The sequence below is a fragment of the Mastigoproctus giganteus genome, chromosome 4 (assembly GCF_048544385.1).
Source record: "Mastigoproctus giganteus isolate SK-2022 chromosome 4, ASM4854438v1, whole genome shotgun sequence".
Classification (NCBI taxonomy): domain Eukaryota; kingdom Metazoa; phylum Arthropoda; class Arachnida; order Uropygi; family Thelyphonidae; genus Mastigoproctus; species Mastigoproctus giganteus.
This window is the reverse complement of record NC_143578.1, coordinates 170,379,144-170,406,718: the sequence shown is the minus strand read 5'-3', so window position 1 is coordinate 170,406,718 and position 27,575 is coordinate 170,379,144. Positions and strand designations below refer to the sequence as shown.

Sequence of the window (27,575 nt, the reverse complement as noted above, 5' to 3'; positions counted from 1 at the left end):
TAATTTATTTCACTGCCTTTACTGTCCACAGGTGAAAATATGGTTGAATGATAAATCAATTTGCACAATAGACCTCAATCCAGTTGAAAATTGTTGGACCAAAATGGGTGTTTCAGTAATGAAGAAGAAACCAAAAGACACTTAGAGAGCAGCAGGAGACATTAATCCATGTTTGGTACCATGATATTTCTCAGAAATACATTCAGGACCTTATCCAGTTGATGCCATAACAATGTACAGCAGTCATCGAAGCAAGGGAGTGGGCCAGTGAAATTAGTATACTCATATGATGCAAGAAAGCAAGCTTATGCAGCATCAGCCAAAAAAAAAAAAAAAAAAAACCCATTTCAACTTCACCCCTCCATTCCGTCGAAATACCTGTCCAGCTGAGCCTTAAATTTATTTAGGCTATCAACTTCCATAACAAGGGATGGAAGTCTGTTCCACCAACCAACTACCCGCTGGCTAAAGGCAAATTTCTGCACATCTATCCTACATCTGTCTTTCCTCAATCTGAATTTATGCTCTCTCAGGTGATTATTCTGAGCAAGAGGAACAATCCTATCGGCTTTCAGCATGCTCAAACCATTCAAGACTTTATACACCTCTATCAGATCACCTCACCGGTGCCTAGTCTCCAGACACTGTAATTTGCAAAACTTAAGCCTTTCTTCATAAGAGCAACCCTTTGTTCCATTCACTAATCTTGTTTCCCTGCACAATTACCCCCAGGTCCTTTTCATTCTCTACCTCTATCAGTGTGGTACCACAGAGTTGATACGTTACTCGGGGATTACTGCTTCCCATATATAGTACCTTACATTTGTCAATGTGAAACTTCATTTGCCACCTCTCAGTCCATCTGCTCAACTTTTCTAGATCGAGTTGCAGCAGCAACAGGATTTGGAAAGGTTGAGCAGATGGGCTGAGCGGTGGCAAACAGTGGTGGCAAAAAAAAAAAAAATCCTGTTGCATCAGTAATGTCCTTAACAACCCTGCCAACCTTTGTCTGCAAACTTGGACATTATCAATGTTCATTTTGTTATGTTTTTTGGCCATATAAGATGCCTATTATCTTAGTATGAGCAAAGTAATGAAAATATTCATTGCTTTCATAGAATTTTTGTTATATGAAAAATAAGTAATGTTATGAAAAAATAAATAATGTTATTTTGGAGAAAAGTATTTATTAAATTGTATATTTACCCATAAGGAATAAAGTAAAATTTTCTGCAATTAAGTTTAATATGTGCATTGTTATTATCTATTTATGTTCTTTCAGCTGTTTCTAAAAGAATCACTGCCAGTATAAGGACAAACAACAACCTAAAAAATGAGGTGATGCAGCACGTTTTTGAGCACTGTTGTGTATATACATAGGTGTTTACAGTGTTTGGAGACTAAGCACCTGCAAGGTGATCTGATTGATGTGTATAAAGCCTTGAAAGGCTTGAGCATGCTCAGTGCTGATGGGATTCTTCCTCTTGCTCAGAATAATCACCTGAGAGGGCATAAATTCAAATTGAGGAAAGACAGTTGTAGGATAGATGTGTGGAAGTTTGCCTTTAGCCAGCAGATAGTTGATTGGCAGAACAGACGTCCATCTTTTGTTGTGGAAGTTGAGAGCCTAAATAAATTTAAGGCTGAGCTGGACAGGTATTTGGAACGAATGGCGGGGTGAAATTGGAGCTGTTTTTTTGGCTGATGCTGCATAAGCTGGCTTTCTTGCATTGTATGCCGCTACTAATGCTAATGGTGTTCAAAGAAAGTGCATCAAGCATTAAAATCTAATTGTTGTCCGAATAACGTAATAATTCTTAGATTGCATCAGATAGGTTGATACACGTAGGTGGTGATGACGTAATATTGCTTCAGCCGTTACTTTCAGCTATATAAGCACGCTCTGCAAGCGTTGCACTCATCCCTTGTGTCAGGATGGCAAGTTACATGCAGTTGACGTCACGAAGAAAGAGTGCTATTGTTGCTTTACGTGAGGAAGGATGTTCTTCCCGTCATGTTGCTTATAAAGTGTCTTGTAATCAGTTGACAGTGAGTAGATTTCTTTCCAAACTCAAGAATACTAGTTCTGCTGATAGGAAAAAAAGGAATGGGATGCAAACGAGTCTCTGTGCCAAAACAGGACTGTGTTTTGAAGTGCTTATGTCTTAAAAACTGTAAAGCTTCTTCGTCTGAGCTGAAAAGAGAATGGGAAGAACATACAGGAGTGATAGCAAGTGCCAAATGATATGGGGGTGCATTTCATATCGCGGAGTAAGTCACCTGCTATTTATAAAAGGTTTCGTAAATGCCAATGGATACCTGGCTATATTGGAAGGCAAATTGCTGCCAACCATTAGAGACCATTTCAATCTGGCAAGTAACTGCATCTTTCAATACAACTCTGCTCAGGCGCCTCCGTAGCCAGGTGGGAAGGAGCAGCAGTGCGTGGCACACTCTTCTTGATTAGACCGGGATTCGAGCCTGTCACCACCAAATACGGAGGATGCGGAAAGGTCAGGGAATGACCACCGCATATTCCTGGAGCAATATGGCCTTAGTTGCTAATGCTCCTAAAAACCAAATAACAAACAACAAACAACTCTGCTCCTTGTCATTGGGCCTAAAGTGTAAGTAGGCACTTCTGTAGTTACTTTAGCTTCATTTCTGCATCAGAGGTTCAACGGTAATGTGTTTTCATTTGTTACAGGTGAAAAAAATGGTTGGTAGAATGGTCCATTACAACTGTTTAGCTGGCCAGAAAATAGCCCGGACCTGAATCCTATAGAGAACTGTTGGCATTGTGTCGAATCTGCAGTTGCCAGAAAGAAACCAAAGACCTTTTGTGAACTTCAGGAAGCCATAATTCATGTTTGGAACCACGAACAATCAGTTGATTATCTTTAGAAATTGATCTTGTCAATGCCTCGATGGTGTGCCGCTGTAATCAGGGCCAGAGGCTGTTGTTATTGTTGTTATTTGGTTTTTAGGAGCATTAGCAACCATATTGCCCCAGGGATATGCGGTGGTCATTCCCTGACCTTTCCACATCCTCCGTATTTGGTGGTGATGGGCTCGAACCCCGGTCTAATCAGGGCCAGAGGCAACCAAATATTAGTTTGCACCTGGTGAACCTTTAATTTTATTTTTCACTTAAAATGATAAACTGAAGCAAATTGAGGGCTTCTGATAACATTTCAGCCAAAATTGTCGTGTTTACCAAAACTGTTTTTTTGGAATATTTTGAGAGCACCTGTCAAATATTACTGAGTTTTGCCTTAATGTTTAATAAATATCCCTTGTTTATATTTCTATTTGTGTTACTAGTCATTAGTGTAACATACCATCACGAAAAAGGATTAGAAATGTGAAATTTGTAGGCGATCCACTTTCTTTGAACATCAGTGTTTGTCTCCCACCAGACGAATCGTTTGTCTCCCACCAGAGCTATGCAGGTTGAATTTCTTCTCATTCGAGAAAATAACTGACTTCCACTGATCAGGGATCCATGTGATGTGCTCCTTACACCAAATTAATCGGGCCTTTTTAATTTTTTGTGTGAGGAGGGGCTTCTTCTTAGGATGACAAGTCCATTTTTGAAGAGACGTCTTCTGACTGTTTCTGCACTTGCTACCACTCCTGTATGTTCTTCCCATTCTCTTTTCAGCTCAGACGAAGAAGCTTTACAGTTTTTAAGGCATAAGCACTTCAAAACACGGTCCTGTTTTGGAGTAGAGACTGTGCATCTTGTTCCTTTTTTTCTTATCAGCTGAACCAGTATTCTTGAGTTTGGAAAGAAATCCATTCACTGTCGACTGATTACAAGACACTCTATAAGCAATATGATGGGAAGAACATTCTTCCTCATGTAAAGCAAAAATAGCACTCTTTCTTCGTGGCGTCAACTGCACATAACTCGCCATCCTGACACAGTCAAAGAATGACTGCAACTCTTACACAGTGTTCTTATATAGCTGAAAGTAATAGCTGATGCAATATTATGTCATCACCAATTACATGTGTCAATCTTATCTGATGCAATCTGTAAGAAATATTGCCATATACTTATGCTATTCCGATGACAATTACAATTTTTAGGGATGATGCACTTTCTTTGAACACCAGTGTGTGTGTGTGTATATATATATATATATATATATATATATATATATATATTATGAAAACCCAAAACACAAACGGTATTAGAACCTGTAGTACTTAGTACCATGCATGGGTTGGTAGAGATAAAAAGAAGGTACTTGTTGACATTAGACTTGAATTTTTATAGATAGTAATTTTCAGGAAATACACTAATGTGTAAATCTTAAGGATCAGTCAGGTTTCCACCTGTAGCTTCTCATAGGAGTGGCCTGGATATGGGAAAAGCATACCAAAGGAACCTCACGAGGTACAGAAATGAAGGAAACAACACCGACACAACAATGAAAACAAAACAGTACAGAGGGACTTTATTCAAAAATGGCAATATAGCACTGGCTGCCATGATACAGATGCGTCACTGCCAAAAATGGAACAAAGGGAAGAGGTGGTCCTTAGTTGAAGATATGGCCACCCCTAATGTCGATGCACACTTTGCACTGCCTGTCCGTACTTAGAACAGTGTTGTTGATAAGTTTTTGCTGTAACATCATCCATTCCTCTGTCAGTGCCATCTTCAGCTGGTGAATGTTTTCTGGTGGGTGTGGATGCACTAGGCATCTCCCCAAAGCATCCCATATGTGTTCAATGGGATTTAGATCGGTGGAATGGGCAGGCTGATCCATATGAACAATGTCCTCACTTTCCAAAAGCATATTAACAGCTGCAGTGCAATGGGATGTGGCATTCTCATCCATAAACATGAACTCGTCTGTTCCGAGGGCCAATGGCAACTTGGAACAGATGCACATGGGGAAGGATTACCTCAGTACAGTAGCGTACACCGGTTACAGTACCGCCTTTCAGTATCTGGAGTTGTGTACGTCCATCCAAGATAACGCCTCCCCAGACGAGAACACCTCGACCGTCATATCAATCCCTTTCAGTGATGTTTGTGGGGTGATACCATGTGCCAACCTGTCGCCAGATTAGCTGACGTCCAGAATCGCTGCTGAGACTGCATCTGCTCTATTAGTAAAGAGTACTTTACCCCATTGCGCTGATGTCCAGTCCTTTTGTTTGATGCACGTAAATGGTGTCTCCAATGGCAGGTGTTAAAGGGACACATTGTACTGGTCGTCAGGCAAACAGTCCACTTTTGCGGAGTCACCTGGCCATAGTAAACCGCAATATCCTGCATCTGGTGCTCCTGTGCAGCTGGTTTTCAGTGGATCCTGCTGTCTGGTGTCGGTCCCTCTTGGCCTATAGGAGTATATAGTGGTCATCGTTGGGCATTGTTTTTTGTGGACGGCCACCACTGGTTCTTCGAACACTTGTACCTGCCATTCTGAAGGCTGACCACGCACATGAGATGATGATATGGGCGATACCGAACTCTGCAGCCACACTCTTCGCACTTCGACCTTCCTCAAGCTTCCCAATTATTCGACTGCGGATAAAGTCATTCAGATGTTCTCTACTGGCCATTCCGTTGTCTGTAGCACTGTATGAAACCAGGATTGAAATTAACTAAGTTATCTTTGCTCCACTGGAGAATTACTTGTAGATCAGCATTTAAAGAATTGGTAGCAAATATTCAAGAAGTTGAAGCTGTTAGTGAAGGGCAAGATTTCTAAACTGGAAGGTGGAAATCAATGAGCTATCATTAGCAAAACTATGGATAGGTCCAGTCATTGGAAGAAGGTCATTAATACACAAGAGGAAAAGAATGGGAGAAAGAACTGAACCTTGCAGAACACCAGCATTAGTGGAGAAGTTAGAAGACTGTCTACCATCAGCTGAAGTTAGCAGTCAGAGAGAAAACTGGATACCCAATTACAAAAAAACAGTTGGTAGTTCTTAAGATGGAAGCTTATTTAGGAAACCTTTATGCCAACCATGATAAAAAGTATTTGAAATTCAAGAAGTTTTATTTGAGTTTCACTAAACTTTTCTATTGGATTAGTAACACACATGCCAAACATGATCAAAAGCTTTTGAAATGTCAAGCGCAACTGCTTGAGTTTCAGCTGACTTTTCCATTGAATTTGTCCATAGATGGGTAACATAAGCCAATATATCACTAATGGATTTAACTGATGTAATCCATATTGGTGATCATATCAGATGGAAGGTTTCTGGATAGTTTAGGAGTTGGTGGTCTGATGGCTTTTTCCATTACTTTAGAAAAGTAGAAGTAAATGCAGTGGAATGATGATTGGATGGGGAGGGATTTGTCACCCGTTTTTTAGGACCTAGCTGGATATGAGCAAATTTCCAAGCAGAAAAAAAAAAAAAATAAATAAAAAAACCCCCCCCCTTCCCATTTCACCCATCCATTCATTCCAAATGTTTGTCTAGTTCTGCTTGACATATTACATTATATGGTAGCCTTCTTGACATGTTAGCCTGTTTATAGGATACCAAATTTATTTATTACCATTTTTATTTTGACTTGTGGCATCATAGCTTAAGCTGCTATTGTGCCATTAAAAACTAAATTGATATACCACAAGAAATTTGTTTATATTTATAAAGTTTTTCTTGGTGCAAACTTCAGGTCTGTATTTAGCTGAGTGTATTATAAGGTTGTTATTATTAATGTTATCTTCCTCCCCCTCTTGCAAGCTGTTTTGTTTCAACTGCTTAGTGCTGCACTAAATGCTTGTTTTAAACAATGTGTAGAGAAAATCATTTATCCAAGTTTTTCTTGGTTGTATTTAAGTGTAACAGTTTAACAGGCATCTTAACTGAAACAGAATTCACTTATAATTTTGAATTTAAAGTTGTGTAACACATGCATTTATATAATTTACTTTATAGGGAGGTATATACACAAACACAGTTGTTCTCCAGCATCACAATGTTGTTCTTACCCGAGCTGATAAGGTGTATAATGTAAGGTGTACTTATGAGGTAGCTTCACGAAATGTGTCCTTTGGCATGATGCCAGTAAGGTAAGTCTTTGTGGCCAATCACCATATATACGTAGGCTTATATTATCAGCTATTTAAACACTCTCAGCAAAGCAGCCTTAAGCTGAAGTTGGGGTCTGGTCCAGATAGTAAATTACAGAGTCTACCTTTCCTGACAAGAAAGATAGTATAAGTCTGTATGATAGACCCCAATCAGTGTATATAAAATAATAATTTTTATTATCCCATAATGATCTTATTTAATAAAAATAATTAATAAATTAATTGTAGGTGTTTTAGCCATATTTTATATAACAATTAAAGTAATCATAAGTTGGAATGTAACTCACAGTGTGCTAATGGACACTCTTTTTTTAAACATTTTATTTAAAAAAATGTTTTTTGATAAATGTGTTATTTCTAGTTGCATTTTATATGTTAAACATTAAAAATTATGCACTTTTAACTTTTTTACTTTAAAGAAACCTTACTGTACATTAAAATATAGCCTCAATTTTTTTTTAGCATTGAGCAAACTAAGTTTTTTGATATGATATTGTGGAGGTTGTTCACCACAACTTGCCATAGTATAGCACTATGCAATTTAAAGGACTGCTCCAGTGGAGAAGTACATAGTACATTCAGGAAGTTCATAGACTGGCCACACAGTACTGTAGTCAGACTTCAAGTTTTAAACTGCATCTACACATGTAGAAGTTTGTTAATCATTTACTACATGTTTCAGTGCTGTGTGTGTGCTTGAAGTGTATTTATTTTATCATGATTTCTGAGGGTGAAAAATGCCAAATTTGGAACATTGTACAAGATTGAAATTTTTCCAGTGTTTAGAGAAATGTGCAAAGCATTGGAAATGTTGCATCAGGTTTATGGAGAGAATTATCTGTGTCACACTACTATATTTGAATGGTATTATACATTAAAGGAGGAACGAGAAAGTTCAACAGATGATGATTGTCCTGGGAAACATTTAGCTGCTTGTAGACACAAAAAAATTTAAACAGCTTGTGTGTTAGAATGATTGTGTGACCATTGATAAACTTGCAGAAATGTTAAATATTTCGCACAGAAGCTGTCATGGAATTTCGGGTGACCATGCATTGAGTTTTTCAGCAAGTGGCATCTCAGGTCTTAGTGACAATCAGCATAGTGGGTAGATGATAACGATCGATTGTTTCTGTAGTTCTTCATTTCTAGGGATGAAGTTTAGTGTTTTTGCTATGATCCACAAAGCTTGAATCACTGACTTGGAAATTCTCATTCACTGCAATTAAAAAAAATTTTGTCAAGTGGTTGAAAGGAAAGTGAAGTTAAAAGTTTTTTTGACCATCATGGTATTGTGTATTATGAATTCATTCTTCAAGATGCTCCTGCGAGGAAGTAGCATTAGTAGTAATGGAAACTGATGCAAGAAAGCAAGCTTATATAGCATCAGCAAAAAAAAAAAAAAAAAAAGTTCCAGTCAATCCAAACTCTTTCCATTGAATTTGTCCACAGTTTGGTTACATAAGTCAAAATGTTACCAACAAATCGACACTGATGGAATCCTTTTTGTTGATCACTGATGAGGTATGTTTTGAGAGAGTTTCGAGTTGGCAGTTAATTGATGTCTCTATTACTTTGGCAAGAGTGGAGCCAAGTGCAATGGGATGATAATTGGATAGGAGGACTTTGTCACCCTGTTTAGGAACTGGCTGGATATAAGCAAATTTCCATGCAGAAGGAAAAACACAAGTGGAATCAGACAACACAGATCAGGACATCAAGGCAAGCTGAGGACATCAGGGCAAGGTGAGGACATCAGGCTTTGAGAACAAGTGGAGAATTACCTTGGATATCAGCATTTAAGCAATTGGTAGCTGTTTCTGCAGGGCAAGTTTCCTCAAACTGGAAGGTGAAAGCAATGTGTTATCATTAGCAAAATTATGGATAACATTTCCAGCCAGTGGAAGAAGGTCATTAATATACAAGAGGAAATGAGTGAAAGAAAGAACTGAATCTTCAGGAACACCAGCATTAGCTAGATTGTACAGAAAATGGTGATTGTAGATAGCTAGCGGGGATAAGGAGATAATTATTCCATTGTACAAGGCAATAGTCAGGCTACAACTTGAATACTGTAGACAGGTATACAGGCCTCATTTTAGGAAGGATATAGAGTTGCTGGAGCAGGTACAGAGAGGAGCAATGAGATTGGTGAAGGGAATAAATGGTGCTCTTAACAAGAAAGGCTTCGCTTCCAAATTGCTGCTTCTGGAGACTAGGCGCTTGTGAAGTGATCTAATTGAGGTATTTAAGGCTTTGAATGTATTGAGCTTCAATGCATCAGTGCTTCAAATTGAGGAAGGATGGTTGTAGAAGAGACATCGTTGATTGCTAGTACAAACTTTCATCTGGTGGTGTGGAAGTGGATAGCGTGAATAAATTCAAGGAAGCACTAGGCAAATGGTTGGATTGATGAAATTGGAAGTGTTTTTTTTTTTTTTTTTTTTTTTTTTGATGCTGTATAAGCTTGCTTCCTTGCATAATTTGCCACTACTAATACCATCAGGACCTGAAGCTTTCTTGGCATCAAGATTGTTCAAAACTCTTCTGATATAATTTTAACAGAAGACCAGAGTGTAGAATGGTAGGAGTTGATTTACCAAGATTATCAATACAAGGGTTAGAAGAAAAGTAGGATGGTAGTGAGTCAGCTTTATCTTTAGCTGAGGAGACAACAGAACTGTTAGGTTTTAACAGAGGTGGGAGTACAGATGGGCAAAGATGGGGCTAAAGCTGGTACGAGACCAGAATGCTCGACTACCGCTTGGACTGATTAATAACTGCTTTAGAATTTTTGCAAGCATTACTGTAGGCAGAAAATTGAGTACTGTGTACAGGTTTGGAAGCTTCACTTTAAGAAGGATGTAGATCTGCTGGAATGGGTGCAGAGAAGGGCAGCCAGATTAGTGAAGGGAACAAAAGGGTGCTCTTACCTAGAAAGGCTTTAAGTTCTGCAAATTGCAGCATCTCAAGACCAGGCACCTTTGGGAGATCTGATCAAAGTGTTTAAAGCCTTGGATGGATTGAATAAGCTGAATATTAATGGTATTCTTTCATTTTCTGAGACCACACACATGAAGGGGCATAAATTCAAGTTGAGGAAGGATGATTGCAGGATAGATGTGTGGAAGTTTGCCTTTGGCCAGTGGGTGGTTGATTGTTGGAACAGGCTTTCATTTGTTGTTATGGAAGTGGATTGGTTGAATAAATTCGAAGGAGAACTAGACATATTCTTGTAGGGTACAGATGGATGAACTGTTTTTTTTTTTTTTGGCTGATGCTATATAAGCTTGCTTTCTTGCATCATTTGCCATTATTTCTACTACTACTACTAAAATGAACCTGTAGATTTAGATGAGCCATTGTGATATGCAACATTCATATCTTGAACAGCATTAGCACATTTATTGGAAAACCAAGGTTTAGACAGAAGACAAGATTTTAAGGTGTATTATGTAATAATATATAGAAATAAAAAGGAATTTACCTCAATGCTTTTTTTTTTTAGAATGCTTCACTACAACACCCTCCTAAATTCAATCAGACGTAAAATTATTTCTCAATGGCTTCCTTCCCTCACAGACATATGAATGGTTCGACGTATCCGCGATCGATAGTCAAGATCTCCCAACTCAACCATCAATGCATCAAACCACCACCACATATCTGAGAGTCAGAAGACATCTTGTCTAATAATAAAATCATTAAACCATTAAAATGATTGCAGCGTATAAAAGTTAAAATATTTAAATTAGCTAAAATAATTCAACCCAATTTTGAAAAACTTCTTTTCCTAAAGCTGACAGGGACTTTTCGACAGTCTGTCTTGGTCACAGGATAAAAGTAACATAATGCAAATTTCTTAAATCCTTCAATATTATTTAATATCCTGGTGCATGCTTGCAAACGACCACGAATCAGATATGAGAAATGGGCAACATACATTAATAGAATTCTCATGTAATTTGATTTCCAGTGTTTCTGCAATTAATAATTTAGTGTAATTCCTCTGTATACTACATATTTTTGACTTGTCATAAAAGGTGTGATTCTCGTTGATGGCATGGAATGCTAATTCCAATGCACCTGCTCCAGCCATCCGCACTGAAGCTAAATTTTGTCTCATTCTCGTATTAATCGAACATCTTCTACCCTTGATATGATGAAATGTATACTATGTTGTTAATTTGTGTCGGAAATGACGAAAGTATGGTTTGATTGTTTAGTTCAGTCTGTAGTTTCCTAGTGAGTCTAGACACAATTTAAATTCTGTATCCCTGAAAAGTCTGTTAAGTTGTTTGTGCCGATGCTTGATGTATGGAATGGAAATAAAGTATTTCTTGGGATATAAGGAATGTGATTCATTGTATCAAGGGTCGACAAGATGTACAATGAATACAAGAATGAGACAACATTTAGCTGCAGTGCGTATGGCTAGAGCAGGTGCATCGGGATTAGCATTCCATGCCATCAACGAGAATCACACCTTTTTATTTGACCAGTCAAAAATACTTAGTATATAGAGGAATTACATTAAATTATTAATCAAATTACGTGAGTATTCCATTAATGTATTGTGCCCATTTCTCATTTCGGATACGTGGTCGTTTGCACACACGTGCCAGGATATTAAATAATCTTGAAGGGTTTAAGAAATTTCCATTATGTGACTTCTATTCTGTGACCAAGATAGACCTTCAAAAAGCCCCGGTAAGCTTTAGGAAGAGAAGTTATTCAAAATTGGGTTGAATTATTTTATCTAAATTAAAGATTTTAATTTTTATATGCCATGATCATTTTAATGATTTTATTATTAGACAAGATGTCTTCTGACTCTTAGGGTTATATGGTGGCAGTTTGATGTGGTGGTGGTGGTGGTGGTTGGGTTGGGAGATCTTGACTATCGATTGTGGATACGTCGGACCATTCATGTGTCTGTGAGGGAAGGAAGCCATTGAGAAATAATTTTATGTCTGATTGAATTTAGGAGGTTGTTGATGCATTCTACAATAAAGCAGCATTGAAGTAAATTCCTCTTTATTTCTATATATTAATATAAATATAGAACTCACTGAGCATTATAGCTCTGTTTTATTTATCCTATTATGTAATAATGGATTTCAACCCTACTAGAATAAAATCACTGATGTGGTCTGAGGAAACAGTGACATCAGAATATTTAAAACAATAATCCAAACTTGGAAAAGAATATAAATTTCACAGATCATCCCATTTCACATTCTTTTAATGGCAAACAACACATGGCATGAAAGAAAAGTTCCATCAGAGAAGGGATTATTATTATAATAATAATAATCTTGATAGTATAATAATAGTAATAAATTAGAATAATAAATAAATTGTAATAAAAATTAATAAATAAAAAAAAATAATAAGGGGTGCGATGGCCCAGTGGTTATGACACTGGATTACCAGCCTGATGGACCCGGGTTCGAGTACAGCATTGGCGGAAGTGAACGCAGCTCCATCACACTGGGAGACTGGTATAATAATAGTAATAAATTAGAATAATAAATAAATTAGTAATAAAAATTAATAAATAAAAAATAAATAAAACATCGTGAAAGTTGCTCCAAGGGACCTACCTTCCCCAAGGTCGGAGTGGCGGCTAAGGCAGATTATGGTGCCATCTGGCATCACTCCCAAGAGCATCCCATTTTTCTTCCAACTCATGTATTAATGATCTTGGTAAAACATCTCCCAACATGCTCCATTCAATGCCTCCCGTGGTCTTCCGTCAAAAGGATGTCAGAAGTATTTTGATGAATCTTGATGCTAAGAAAGCTCCAGGTTCCAATGGTATTTCTCCACTTGTTCTCGAAATCCACGCTCCTGAACTTACTCCTATTCTTTGCCGCCTTTTTTCGCTTTTTCTTATTCCAAAGGTATTTTTCCTTCTGCTTGGAAATTTGCTGATATCCAGCCAGTTCCTAAAAAAAGGGTGACAAATCCCTCCCATCCAATTATCATCTCATTGCAATTACTTATACTCTTTCTAAAGTAATGGAGAAATCAATTAACTGCCAACTCTTAAACTGTCTTGAAACATTCCGTCTGATCAACGATCGCCAGTATGGATTCTGTCAGTGTCGATCCACTGGTGATATTCTGGCTTATGTTACTCATTTATAGACTAATTCAATGGAAAGGTTCGCTGAAATACAAGTTGTTGCTCTTGACATCTCAAAGGCTTTCGATCGTGTTTGGCATAAAGGTCTTCTAAACAAGCTTCCATCTTATGGTTTGCCAACTGTTTTTAGTAATTGGTTGTCCAGTACTCTTTTCCTCTTGTATATTAATGACCTTCTTCCATTGACTGGAAATGCCATCCATAGTTTTGCCGATGATAGCACATTGTATTCTAATTTCCATTTTGAGAAACCTTGCCCTGCTCAATCAGCTTCAACTTCTCAGAAATCTGCTACCAATTCCTTAAATGCCGATCTTCAGATAATTCTCCAGTGGGGCAAAGATAACTTAGTTGATTTTAACCCTTCTAAAACTCAGTCTTGTCTTATATCTCACAAAAAGGATTCTTCTGCTCCTATGCTTATCTTTAGTGACTCTCCGATTTCTAGGAAAAATGATATATCTCTTTTGAGGATTACCCTGACTTCTAATCTCTTTTAGCACAAGCACATTACAAATATTGCTTCCTCTGCATCTAAAAAACTTGGTTTTCTCTTTTGCTCTCGGCGTTACTTTTCTTCCAAACAGCTGCTCACTCTGTATAAATCACAAATTTGCCCTGCCATGGAATATTGTTCCCACATCTGGGGTGCTGCCCCCAAAACCTCTCTTAGGCTTCTTGATTCCTAAGAGGGCAGTTAGATTAATTAATGATTCATCTCTAACAATCTCTCCACTCGCTGTCTCATAGATGTATTGTTTCTGCTGCATGCCTCTTCTACAGATACTTCCATGGGCACTGTTCTTCTGAATTGGTTTCTATAATTCCCACTCTCTCTTTCAAAATAATCCGAACATGTGCTGCCACCAGCCAACAACCATTTACTGTCCAACGTCAAACTCACAGAACCAACTTTTCATCTTCCTCGTTTATTCATTCAACTGCCATTTTCTGGAACAACCTTCCTTCATACGTATTTCCAGAAAATTACAATCTCCAGAAGTTCAAGTTCAGTGTCAACAAATATCTTCTTTCGTCTTCTCAACCTCCAACCCAAGCACAGTACTAAGTACTATAGGTTCTAATACCTCTCGTGTTTGGGGTTTACATAAAAAAAAAGAGAAGGAACAATATCCAAGGAAGTGAAGCCAGTCGACATCGCTGGACAGTGCAGTGTCGAGACAGTTTGGTGTGACATAAGCATTGGGAGATCAAAATTGAGAGTAGGAGTGTGTTATAGGCCTAATGACTCTGATGAGTACAATAAGAAACTGTACAGAGAAATAGAGTGGGCCAGTAAATCAGAGAGTCTTATAATGGGGGATTTTAATTTCTCAGATATTGACTGGGATTTGGGGGCTGGTCACTCACACACTAGCAAGGCTTTTGTAGATTTATTGGATGATTGTTTTCTACATCAGCACGTTAGGGAGGCAACTAGAGGGAGTAATACTCTTGATTTGATTATCAGTAGTGATTCTTCATGCATTAAGAATCTGCAGATAAATGAACCACTAGGTGGCAGTGATCACAGTTTTCTGAAGTGGGATTTACTCAAAGAGGTAACTACCATTAGGGGTAAAGGGAAGGGGTATTGCTTTCGTAAAGGCGACTACGATGGACTGAGACAGTATTTAAATTCTATACGGTGGGATCAACTGATGATGTTACCAACAGCAAATTCAAAATGGGAAGCATTCAAAGAACTTATCTTGGAAGCTACTAGGCTTTACATACCAACTAAGAAATATTGTTCAAGGTTTAGACCTAAATGGATGTCAGATGAACTAATGAGGCATATGGCAGAGAAGAAAAATGCATGGGATACATACACATTAACACATGACACAGAAGCCTATGATAGATACAAGTTGATCTGTAACCAAGTTACAAAGGAGGTTAGGCAGGCGAAGGCAGATTACGAGAAATTACTTCTGTAAACTCTAGAAGGAAGGGGGATGAATCAGATTGGTCCACTTGATATCGATGGGTCAACTGTTGATGATCCTACTCAGGTAGCTAACAAACTAAATGAATATTTTGCATCAACATTCACACATGAGGAGTTATTCAGCGAGGGGAATGCCAGAGGTGTATTCAACTCTGGCAGTAAGCTAGAGAATCTTGTAATAACTGAGAGTAAAGTGGAGGAGAAATTGTTGAAGATAAACACAAGAAAGGCACCTGGGGTGGATGGGATCTATCCAGTTATATTAAAGGAGGCAGCAAAGGAAGTAAGCAAACCCTTAGCCATAATTATGAGAGCTTCCTTGGACTCAGGGGAGGTACCCACAGACTGGAGATGTGCAAATGTGACCTCAATTCACAAAGGCTGACAGAAGTAATTATAGACCTGTGAGTTTAACTTCTGTTCCAGGAAAATTAATGGAAGAGATGATAAGAAGGTTGGCAGGGTTGTCAAAGACACTACTGACACTATGCTGCTGCAACAGGATCTGGAAAGTAAAGTACTACATATGGGAAACAGAAACCCCAGAGCAACGTATCAACTCTGTGGTACTACACTGACAGTGGTAGAGAATGAAAGGGACCTGGGGGTGGTTGTGCAGGCAGATATGAAGTTCTCTGAGCAGTGGAGACAGGCTGCAAGAGTAGCTCATGGTGTATTCTCAATGATATATAGGAATTTTTCTAGCAGGGATAAGGAGGTGATTATTCCCTTGTATAAGGCAATGGTCAGGCCACACCTTGAGTACTGTATACAGGTCTGAAGGCCTCATTTCAAGAAGGATGTAGAGCTGCTGGAATGAATACAGAGAAGGGCAACAAGATTAGTGAATGGAACAAAGGGTTGGTCTTACAAAGAAATGCTTAAGTTTTGCAAATAACAGTGTCTGGAGACTAGGCACCAGCGAGGTGATCTGATAGAGGTGTATAAAGCCTTGAATGGTTTGAGCATGCTGAATGCTGATGGGATTCTTCCTCTTGCTCAGAATAATCACCTGAGAGGGCATAAATTCAAATTGAGGAAAGACAGATGTAGGATAGATGTGCAGAAATTTGCCTTTAGCCAGCGGGTGGTTGGTTGGTGGAACAGACTTCCATCCCTTGTCGTGGAAGTTGATAGCCATAAGTTTAAGGCTCAGCTGGACAGGTATTTCGAATGAACAGAGGGGTGAAGTGGAAGTGTTTTTTTTTTTTTTTTTTGGCTGATGCTGCATAAACTTGCTTTCTTGCATCAAATGCCTCTACTAATGCTAATGTCCAAGACTGTTGTAATTTCCCTTGTGAAAACAAAACCTAAAAATGTATTATAAAATTTTTAACACTTATCTAAAATACTGAAAAGTATTAATTTTTTCAAATATTTCTTTTGCCTGTAGTTTATTTTAAAGTAGCTATTATCCTTATGCTCTTTAGTAGGTAGCAATTAGTTATTTTATAACTTAAAGGAAATAAATGAAGTTAGCCATTCAATTAAGATATTATAAAGAACATTTTAATTAGTGCTCTTTGCTGTTGAACCAAATTTGTCAAATTCCTTATGGAGTTAGTTTAATGCAAGGTAATGTATTTTATTTGGAGTATAAATTCAGTCTTCATATTGTACAACTATGCAGTAAACAACAGTAATATATAAATGATTTTAATGTACGGTGGTACATTAAACCTATACGTTTTCTTCATAGGAACTCAGATTCCAATTTTCAAAACATGTAGCAGATAATTTTTTTTTTCTTCTTTTCATAGAGATCCAGATGCTATGCAAGTTACTGGATCTCCTGAGGCACCAGTTCCAAAAATTATTATTCTGGGAGCAGATAACAGAGAAGCCACAACTGTTAGAATTGGTGACAAGCTTACCTTTCGTATTGAGATTCCAAAAAACAGTAAGGAATAATTTGCTGCTTTAAAATTAATAGGGATTTTAATTGAACAACAAAAGTGTCCCTGTTACTCATTAGCCCTTGATTGATGTTCCTCACTTATTAATTAATTGTATTGATATCCTGGCAGTTTAAGGTACTTATAAGTATATCTCAAGGTAGTTAAATGAGAAATTACAAAATCTAAGGAATATGATTCAAGATAAATTTCATCAAAATTTCATCATAGACACAAAAATAGCAATCTTAGCTATTAATTCCTTAAAAGTGAAAAACTCTGGGGAGTTGACAACCTTCTCAATTTTCTTTCTTTATTTATTTTTAATGATCAAGTTTATTTTATTTATCAGATCTTTACAGGCATATTTAACAGGGTTTTATCAGCTCATTTGCTTTACATGTACAAGAAATCCTCACTAATTTGAACTTCACTAATTCACACTGTCTTTGTTTTTATGTATGTATTTTATTTATGCAGAATGGAGATTTTTTTTTTTTTTAAACAAGAATTTAATGATGCAGTTCTGAACTTTTTCAAAAAGTTTCAGTGTTGCTTTGTAAAAGAAGTAAAATTATTTAAAAGAAAAAATTAACCTTACAATAAATGCACTTACCTGCTATTGTTTTGTAACTTTTCTTACAGGTTAACATCTTAGGCAATGCATCAAGCTCACATTCCCACTAATGAAGTACATGAAGCAAAAACACAAGATAAACAAGACATAGAATGGTAACTATTGATTTACTCTGAAAAAGCCTTTTGCCATTTCCTTGCAGCTGTTTCTGTGCTTAATGGCACCTTATCAGTGAGGCATATGTAAAAGAGACCTGAGAATGAACACATTATATTCTTTTATATAACTGGACACAACTATTTAAATTCCAGGTAACTACAGGATTCACCTAAAGTATATAAGGAGGGGAGGAGACAAAAATAAAAATAATCAAAACTTAAACAATGAAATCAAACCAGTTTTTTTTAAAAAAATTAGGAAATAAAAACCACCAAGACAGACTGAATCATAATATAAATATGCAGCTAATTACAATATAAATTTTTTTTTACAGATTGGTTTTATTTCAGTGGTTTGTTCTGATTATCCCCTCTCCCCATGTCCTTTGAATGTAATCTTGCAGTTATCTGGAATTTAAGTGGTTGTGCCCAGTTATATAAAAGATTGTAGTCTGTTCATTCTTAGATCTTTTCGTCTATAGCTCCTCAGTGATTGAGATGCCAATGCGCATTGAAAACAGCGGTGTGGTGAAAGGTTTACATATGCTCAGTCAGTAGCCACCTTTTTATGGCTTTGTTTTTTTTTTTTTTTTTTTTATGAAAACCCCAAACACGATTTGTTTGATGTTTCTGTACTATGTACTTCATTAGTGAGTCTCAAGCTTGAGGCATTGCCAAAGGTGTGAACTTAAAAAAAAAAAAGTTGAGACAATAGCACATATAAATGCATTTTTTTTTTTAAACTGGTTATTTAACAAATAAGTTGGAACTGTGTATTCCACTGATGTAATACCTCTCTCTAAAACTTAATATCAATTTTGTTTAATTTCAATTGCTATATAATTAGGGATGAACAAGGAAAGGCTAACGGTTTGAATCATGATTGATTAAAAAAAAAATTACATATAGGTGGAGGATGGGGATTCCTTTGGTTCTTCTTGAACCAGCCCATTTTTCTCTAATTCAGTTTGAGTTTAATTCTGTAGTACGGTTGGCAGAAGGTGATAAAATGCATTTGACATGTAATAGCCAACAATGGTTAAAGAGGGTCACATCATGCTCATCAGTTAGTGCAATGATGGCAGATTTGTCTGCTTTCCATTTGGTTAAGTTGTCATTTATAAACTGATAATTTTATATAATAAAATCAGTATAAATGTATAAAATAGTTTAACCTGTTGACACCAATTAGATGTGGAGTCCATATTACTGAAATAAGTAAGTAAAATGATTTTTTTGGAAATTATTTTTTTCTGATTAAAGTATTCTGATTTAGTGAGATATGCATTTGCCATCATTTTTACCTATGTGGTTATGCAAACAAACTGTTGATACAGAAGTGCTTTTTATTTCAGTTGTTCAAGTCTGTAAAACTTCCATTTAAATTTCTCAATCTTTTACTTTTAAACATATAAAGTTTCCCCCCTCTGTATCAGCATATATCATCTCACATTTCAACCATATTGAACACACTATTGCTGGTGTCTGTCACAGTGGAATTTTTATTCCTTATACATAATTGGCTGTTGTGCATCATCCAAAGTTACAAATTTTAAGCGTTAGCTTCTCCCATGTAAGGGATGGTAGTGATGTATATTTCATCATTTTGCCAAATGAAGTACAGTGCATTGATAGCAGTGGTGGCTAGAGAACACAAACACAGGCTATTGTTAATGTAGTGGCAGAAAGGGGGAGAAACCTTTCATCTCAGAGTAAATGTGTGAGAGAAGTTTGACACAGAATCTGATGGCTTACAGTGGGAAATAATGTTCTTGGAATAGTTTCAATAAGAAATAAAGAAGAAATTGTGATTGGATGCCAGACTTTCCTTTGTGTTGGGTACTTGTTTTAGGATATAAACTAAATATCGTAATGAGGAAAGTGAAAAGTACCTCTCTTTTAGACAGTGATTGAAAATCAATATTGTAGATTGTAAAATATGAACAATTGTAAATGAATTAATATAATTACAGCGCTTAACCTCACAGAAGGAACTGCTTGGAGTAGAACAGCATTGTGAAAAACAGTAGGAAATTCACAAGTGCATATAAATTTGACATAATAATGAAGAACTTAATAAAATTTTCCAAGGTTTGATAAATTAACACAACCATATGTACTGGGTAGTCAGCAATGCAGTGGTTGTTAATTGGAAAAGGAATTTGCTAATTAAATAAACCAGTAATTGAATGTTAAGCTGGAATCTTATTTTTGACCTTTAGATTACTGGTATCTTTAATTGGGTAATAAAATATTTTTGTAAATTTAAGAACATGTGCTGGTAAATATTAGGAGTTAGTACTGTAATTATAAGTTTTGTATTTTTTAAAAAAAGAGACTCCATATGCAAGGCAGTACTTTAAATCTTATCTGGTGGTGTGCTGGATTAGGTAAACTTGTTATATAAATAATATTATTAAATAAGTGAACAATGAAACTGAAAAATAAAAGAGAAAACCAAATAAGCAAGGAAGAGCCTGTGCTCAGGAAGCATGGATTCTTGCAAGGTAAGGCATAACTGCTGCTTGAAATAATGGTAGGAAATCCCAGCCCCTGCACCCAGAAGTGAACACAGATATCTACTAAGAGAAGCAATAACACAAAAGAATGTAAGTTTTGGGGAATCCCCAGTAAGCTTGATAATAGGATGTCTGCTAGTGTGAAAATTCCTAAAGTGTGAATTCTGTCATGGCTTGCTGTTACCAGCAAAGTGACCATGGATGCTTTAATGTGAATGATAAACATAGAATTTAAATATGCACTTAAATATGGTTGACACTGTGACCAAGAAACAGGTTTAGCATGTGTAACAAGAAACAAATTACTGAAAGATAAAATGTAAATTTCACTGTTGATTGGAATGTATTGACATCTGAACAAAATGCCAATGTGCAAAATTCATTCATTCATTCATTCACATGGAGGAAAATCTTGTCCATGTTTGGGATAGCTTCTTTCCCCCCCCCCCTCCTAACTCCTAGAATCTCTCCAAAAGAGTTCTGTTGCATGTCTTTTTTATATATATTTTCATGGACCTGCTCTTAAGAATTAGTATCTATGATGCCACCTTTTTCATCCAAACTATTCTGAACACGCATATACTAGTCAATATATATTTATGGTTCAACTCTATGTTTACTAGATTAAATTTTTTTGTGTTCTTCATTTATCCTTCTAATCTGCCCTTTGGAACAGCTTTTAATCTCATGTACTTTACTTTCTGAATCTATAAGCTATGGAAGTTCAGGTCTAATGTTAACAAGGATCTTTCCACTCAGTACTGTAAGTTCCAGGGTCTTTTGTGTTTAGTACCACCATAAAGAAAAACAAAGTACCATTTCCCAACATGAATATATTTTTTTCATGTTTGACTGTGCTGAGCAGTCAAATGCATAAGTCATTAGTGCACAAATGAAATAAAAAGCAAACTGTTCAAGACTTTTTTTATTTTTATTCAATTAAGCCATAAGAAGGAGGCTCGGAAAAAGCAAGCATATAAAAACATGATGTATCAAGTTCATTTCATTCATTTAGTTGTCTAAGAATATCTAAAATTTTTATCCCATTTATCTCAAAATTTTAAAATTTGTGCAGCTGCATAAATGTAACTGCTCAATAGAAGTTATTCTGTTTGTTTTATTAAAGTTTATGTTCACATTTTACAACGTTCTCTGAATACTTCTCTGCAGATCAGAGGTCAAGACCATATTGGAAGGAGTACTAAATTTCAGACTGAAGTAATTTTAATAAATATAGTAATTTTTAACTTTAACTTTAAGTAATTAGTTAAGAGCTATAACTATGATTCTGCAGTGGAAATGACTTTATCTCTCCTGTGTTTTCTGTTCAGACCTCATGCTTAGCCCAGTGGCAGGTCACCATCAAAAACAGTGTTTTTGGGTTAACTGTTAATTGATGATTAATAATCCAAAAATTTTTTTTTACCTTCCTAAATATAGTTAAACTTTTACTACAATAGTTTCTGAAGTTACTGTTTTATAGTTTTTGTACAGAAATACAAGAACCTGTCTCAGTGACATGTTACCATATTTGCAACTATTTGGCTTTTTGCTTGAAGAGCAGTGTGATACTAGACAAGTGCTGCCGATGCTGTGTTTATTTATTGTTTCAGATTACTTGTTTTTTTTTTTTTATTCTTCCACTTGTTCAGTAAACATCTACAGTCTTATCCTAGTTGTTTTTGAAACTATTATTTTTGCATGTCTAGCAAATAGCTGAAAAATTTTATATGGATACTTTTATGAAGTCACCAAAGATTGTTTTTTAAAAAAATATTCTATAATATACTTTCAAATGGCTGCTTTTCTCATATGTTTTACTGTTTATAGTTCATAATTAATGCAACAGTACAGATGGAAAAATGGAAACCTGATATTCTTTCTAGATGGCTGCTATACCGTGGTAAGCAAGATAAGTAGTTTCAAATTTTGCATGCTGTTAAGTGTGCCAAATTTGAAATAAACAAGCAAAATCCTCCACTCACTGTAGACAGCATGGCAGCTTGGGGTTGCACAGGGATTTCTGTTGAGGATTTGATCATCATATTATTATTATTAGAGAAAATGGAAAGTAACTAAATAGTATTGAGCATATATGTATAATATGTTATTTAAAATTTTTAATATTTATATACATAATAAGCAGAGATATGTGCATGTTTGAAATTTCTTGCACTTAAGTGGAAAATGTAAGAGATTAATGTTTCTAGTTTATGTTTAAAATGTTTTTTTTTAAATTAAAGGTATGAAACATATAGCGTGTTTTAAAATTTTAAACTTTTTATTAAAACTTAAAGTACATAGAATAAATACTGCAATACATTAGGAAAAGATGAAATACTGGCATTATTTAAGCAGAATTAAAAAAAAACTCCAAAACATTTTCTAGAAATTAGAAAGTTGGGCCCCTGTCAAGTGACCTGCCACCATTTTTTTCCCTACATTTTGGGAGCTGCCGCCACCACCATTGAATTAATGCAACAGTGTGCTTGCATTCTACAATTGGACATTTAAAAAATATAAAATGTGATTATTTTTTAAACCACTATACTTTCACCCAAGATTTACAGGATAGACACAAATTAAACACATTATTATTATTATAACTGAGACGCAAACACGTCAAGTGCAGTAGCACACGCTCTTTGAGTAGACCGGGGTTCAAGCCCCTGACTGCTGAATACGGTCGATCTGCCAACCCGCCCTGGACCAGCGTGGCAGATTATGGTCCATTTCCCTTAGCATGAATTGTTGAGGAGGCTTCCATCCTGCAGTGGGTTGATAATGGCTGCACTTTACTTTTTTTTTTACCTTTAGTGCTTTTAAAAGAGAATATGTTTCATTTTTTTTTGCATATAACATGTGCAGTTTCTCCATTTTCAGCTTATATAAGTTTAATTGTGTAAATTTAAGAATTAATTACTTTTAGTTTCTCTCATCATTGACTAGCAACATTTGACTGAAAATTTTTAATGGACATTTTTATGAAGTCACCAAAGTTAATTTTTGTAAAAGTTATTTTATAATACAGGCATACCTCGAATAACGAATAGGATGCGTTCCACGAAATTACTTCGTTAAGCGAAACTTCGTTTTCAGAGGTAAAAATACTATGGCCAGAATAGGGATATGTTCCTACGTAAAGAAAATGAAAAGCTTTTTTTTCGAACAAAGAAAAGTTTTATTAAATAAACATTCAACTTACATACAAAGTGAAATCACATTTTAAAATATGAGTCTAAAGTTGATTGCTTATGCTTTTTTTCTCTTTCATTTAACAATTGTCTATACGGAGTTATTGCATTTAACACTGATCGCTTAACAATAAAACTTCTTCCTAAATCAGGATCATTTTCACTAAAAAAATTTAAACGTTTTCAATGTCATTTAAGCAGCTTTTTAAATCTTTGTTTGTTAACACTTTTTCGGCAGGAACTTCTTTAACTTCGTCTTCATTATCTTTGTCTTCGTTGCTAACAAGGTTTTCTAAATCTTCCACTGAAAAACCATCATCTTCTGCATTCAATAAATTTCTAACATCCTCTTCATCGACATTTTCGAAACCTATTGATTGAGCCATCTGGATAACTTCATTTCTAATTTCTTGGATGCTATTTTCTTCTTCTAGTACAACTTCTGGCCATATTTTGCACCAAACTCCATTTAAGCATTTCTTAGTGACTTCTTTCCAAGAACTATCAATGTTTTCAATTGCCTTTTTAATGGTGTAGTTTTTCCAAAAAGTTTTAACTGTCATTTCCTCTTTATCCTCTAGTTCAGTTAAATTGCTTAATGTTCGACGCAGGTAATAAGCTTTAAATGATGCTATCACTCCCTGATCCAATGGTTGAATCAAAGAAGTTGTGTTTGCTGGAAGAAACACAACTTTGACAGGAATGCATGTATCCAACGTGTTAAGATCAGTAGGATGTCCCGGAGCATTGTCTAACAACAAAAGAGCTTTTTCTTCAAAGTTGTTTTTTTGACAATACCGTTTTACTTCAAGACAAAAGTGGTTAACAAACCAATCAGTAAATAACTCCTTGGTAACCCACGCTTTTCTATTTGCTTTCCATATTACAGGTAAATTCATTTTTATGTTACCTTTTAACGCCCTCGGATTTTCTGAATGGTAAACTAATAACACTTAATTTATAATCGCCAGAGGCATTCAATCGAAAGAGTAACATTAAACAGTCTTTGGCTGCTTTGAACCCAGCAGCTGGTTTTTCTTCAATAGAAATGAAACTTTTTGTTGGTAGCCGTTTCCAGAACATACCGCTTTCGTCAACACTGAACACCAAATTTGGTGGAAAATTTTCACGTTCAATTATTTCCTTTAGTTTTTCTGAAAACTTATTTGCGGCTTCTCCTGTTAATTTTACACTATGAACCCTGGCCCGTTTTTTAAATTTCTCGAACCAACCACGAGAAGCCCAAAAGGTTTCCGTAATTTCGTCAGTTTGTTTAGATTTCAGGTGATTAAACTGGAATATTTTTTTTTTATGTTAAATGGGGCTTGAAATTGCGGACTTCGTTTTATCGAAGCTTCGTTATCAGAGGTATCGTTAACCGAGGTATGCCTGTATATACTTTCACATGGTGACTTTTCTCATGTTTTACTGTTTACAGTTCATAATATAAGGTATGTTCTGTGACTGTTTATTTCAAAAATATAAAATACTGTAATTATTTTTTATACAGCATGATATTTCCACAGAAGATTTACTGAACAGTTGCTAACAAAACATTGCCCATATTATTATTAGAAATTTTGAATCTGTAATTATTTGCTAATTTATATTAATTTAGAATTTTTTGTAAATTTCTGCTTTCATCTATTCTTGGGAAAAAAAATTTGTTAATGAAATGTTTATTACACACAGCTCCATATGGCATATTTGCCCGAAGCTGTGTTGCAATGGCAAAAGATGCACGGAGTGTATTTGAAGTGATTGATGAAAAAGGGCAAGTATTTCAAAATTTTTTTATATTTATTAATTTAAAACTTGCTGAATGAAAGAGGCAAAAATAACTTTAATGTATACATTTATAAATATTTTTAAACAGTATGAAATTGAAAGGAAACTGGTCTTGCTGAAACCTTTTCTTCAACCCCACATTATATTCAGGATTAATTTTTACCCTTTATTAATAGTTTATTATAACATTCCACCAAGGTATCATAATATTCTTTCTCTCTTCCCTTGCAAATGCATAAATGTATTTAGCATTAGTAGGGCATATGATGCAAGAAAGCAAGCTTATATAACATCAGCCAAAAAAAAAAAAAAAAACACCCTTCCCATTTCACCTGTCCATTCACTCCAAATGTTTGTCTAGTTCTGCCTTCCACTCTTATTTAAGTTGCTGACCTTCACTACAACAAATGGAATTTTGTTACAACTACCAACAACCCGCTGGCTAAAGGTGAATTTCTGCAAATCTATTGTACAATTGTCCTCAATTTGAATTTATGCCCAGGTGAGTAATCTGAGCAAGAGGAAGAATCCCCTTAGCACTGAGCTTGCTCAATCCATTCAAGGACTTATACACCTGTTAGATCACCTTGCAGGTGCCTAGTCTCCAGAAGCTATAATTTGCTACCCATATGCTATGCTTTCCATTTGTCAATGTTAAACTTCAGTTGCCACCTCTCAGCCCATCTGCTCAACTTTTCCAGATCCTGTTGCAGTAGCATACTCTCATTACTGTCATTAACAACACTGCCAACTTTCGTATTGTCTGTGAACTTAGACATTAATCCTGGTTTAGCTTCATCAATATCACTGATAAATACCGAAAACAACAATGGGCCCAACGCCGAACCCTGGGGGACTCCACTTATAACATTAGCCGAAGAGCAGTGTCCATTGATAACCACTCTCTGTCTTCTCCCACTCAATCATCATTTTATCCATTGTAGCAACTTGCCCTTAATGCTATAGTGCTCCAATTTGTACAGGAGTCTTCCATGTGCCACTGTATCAAAAGATTTCCTAAAATCTTTGTTTAGGAAATCAAAAGATTTCCTAAACAAAGATGCAAAGAAAAAATTATTCTTTGCATCTTTGTGTCTGAAAAATAAGGGTTTGCTTACTTCCTTTGCTGCTGCCTTTAATATAAGTGGATAGATCCCATCCACTCCAGGTGCTTTCCTTATGTTTAATTTCAACAATTTCTTCTCCACTTTGCTCTCAGTAATTACAAAATCACTTATCTCTCTGTTAGAGTTTGATTAACATCCGGCTCTCTCCTCCTTGAATAACTCCTTATGTGTGAATGTAGATGCAAAATACTCAGTTAGTTTGGCAGCTATTGGAGAATGATCATCTACAGCAAACCATTGATATCAAGTGGACCGATCTGATTCATTCCCTTCCTTTTAGAGTTTATATAAGTAAAGAAGTCTTTGCTGTTTTTCTTTGCATCCTTTGCAAAAAAATTTCTCATAATCTGCCTTAGCCTACCTAACCTCCTTTGTGACTTGATTACAGACTAGCTTATATCCGTCATAGGCTTCTGTGTCGCCTGATAATTTATGTGCATCCCATGCATTTTTCTTCTCTGCCATGAGCCACATTAATTCTTCTGATATTCATTTAGGCCTAAATCTTGAACAGTATTTCTTAGTTGATATGAAAAGACTAGTACCTTCGAAGATTAAGTCTGTGAAAGTTTCCCATTTAGAATTTACACTTGGAATACTGTGTTCAAGTATGGAGACTGCACTTAAGAAAGACATTGAGCTTCTTGAAAGGGTCCAAAGATGGGTAACCTGCATGGTGCATCAGCAAAAGGGCATTCATATGAGGAAAGACTTTGAATATGTGGGTTGCAGAGCTTGGAAACTAGGCGCATTAGCATTAGTAGAGGCATATGATGCAAGAAAGCAAGCTTATGCAGCATCAGCAAAAAAAAAAAAAAAAAAAACCCCTCCCATTTCACTCCTCCATTTGTTCTAAATGCCTGTCCAGTTCAGCCTTAAATTTATTTAGGCTATGAACTTCCACAACAAGGGATGGAAGTCTGTTCCACCAATCAACCACTCACTGGCTAAAGGCAAACTTCCACGCATCCATTCTACAACTGTCTTTCCTCAATTTGAATCTATGCCCCCTCAGTTTCTTAATCTGAGCATGAGGAATAATCCATCAGCATTCAGCTTGCTCAACTTATTCAAGGCCTTATACACCTCAGTCAGATCACCTCGTAGGTGCCTACTCTCCAGGCACTGCAATTTGCAGAACT

The 27,575-nt window shown here is 36.1% G+C and overlaps 1 protein-coding gene across 1 annotated transcript in view; it reads left to right on the top strand.

Annotated features, from left to right (window-relative positions):
• Nucleotides 1-27,575, top strand: part of LOC150087198 (uncharacterized) — a 137,900-nt gene that overhangs the window by 97,653 nt on the left and 12,672 nt on the right. Inside the window, exons 8-10 of the mRNA XM_090372407.1 lie at nt 6,919-7,052; nt 16,936-17,075; nt 25,211-25,292. Coding sequence (XP_090228533.1) covers nt 6,919-7,052; nt 16,936-17,075; nt 25,211-25,292 — 356 coding nt within the window. The remainder of the gene's footprint in view (nt 1-6,918; nt 7,053-16,935; nt 17,076-25,210; nt 25,293-27,575) is intronic.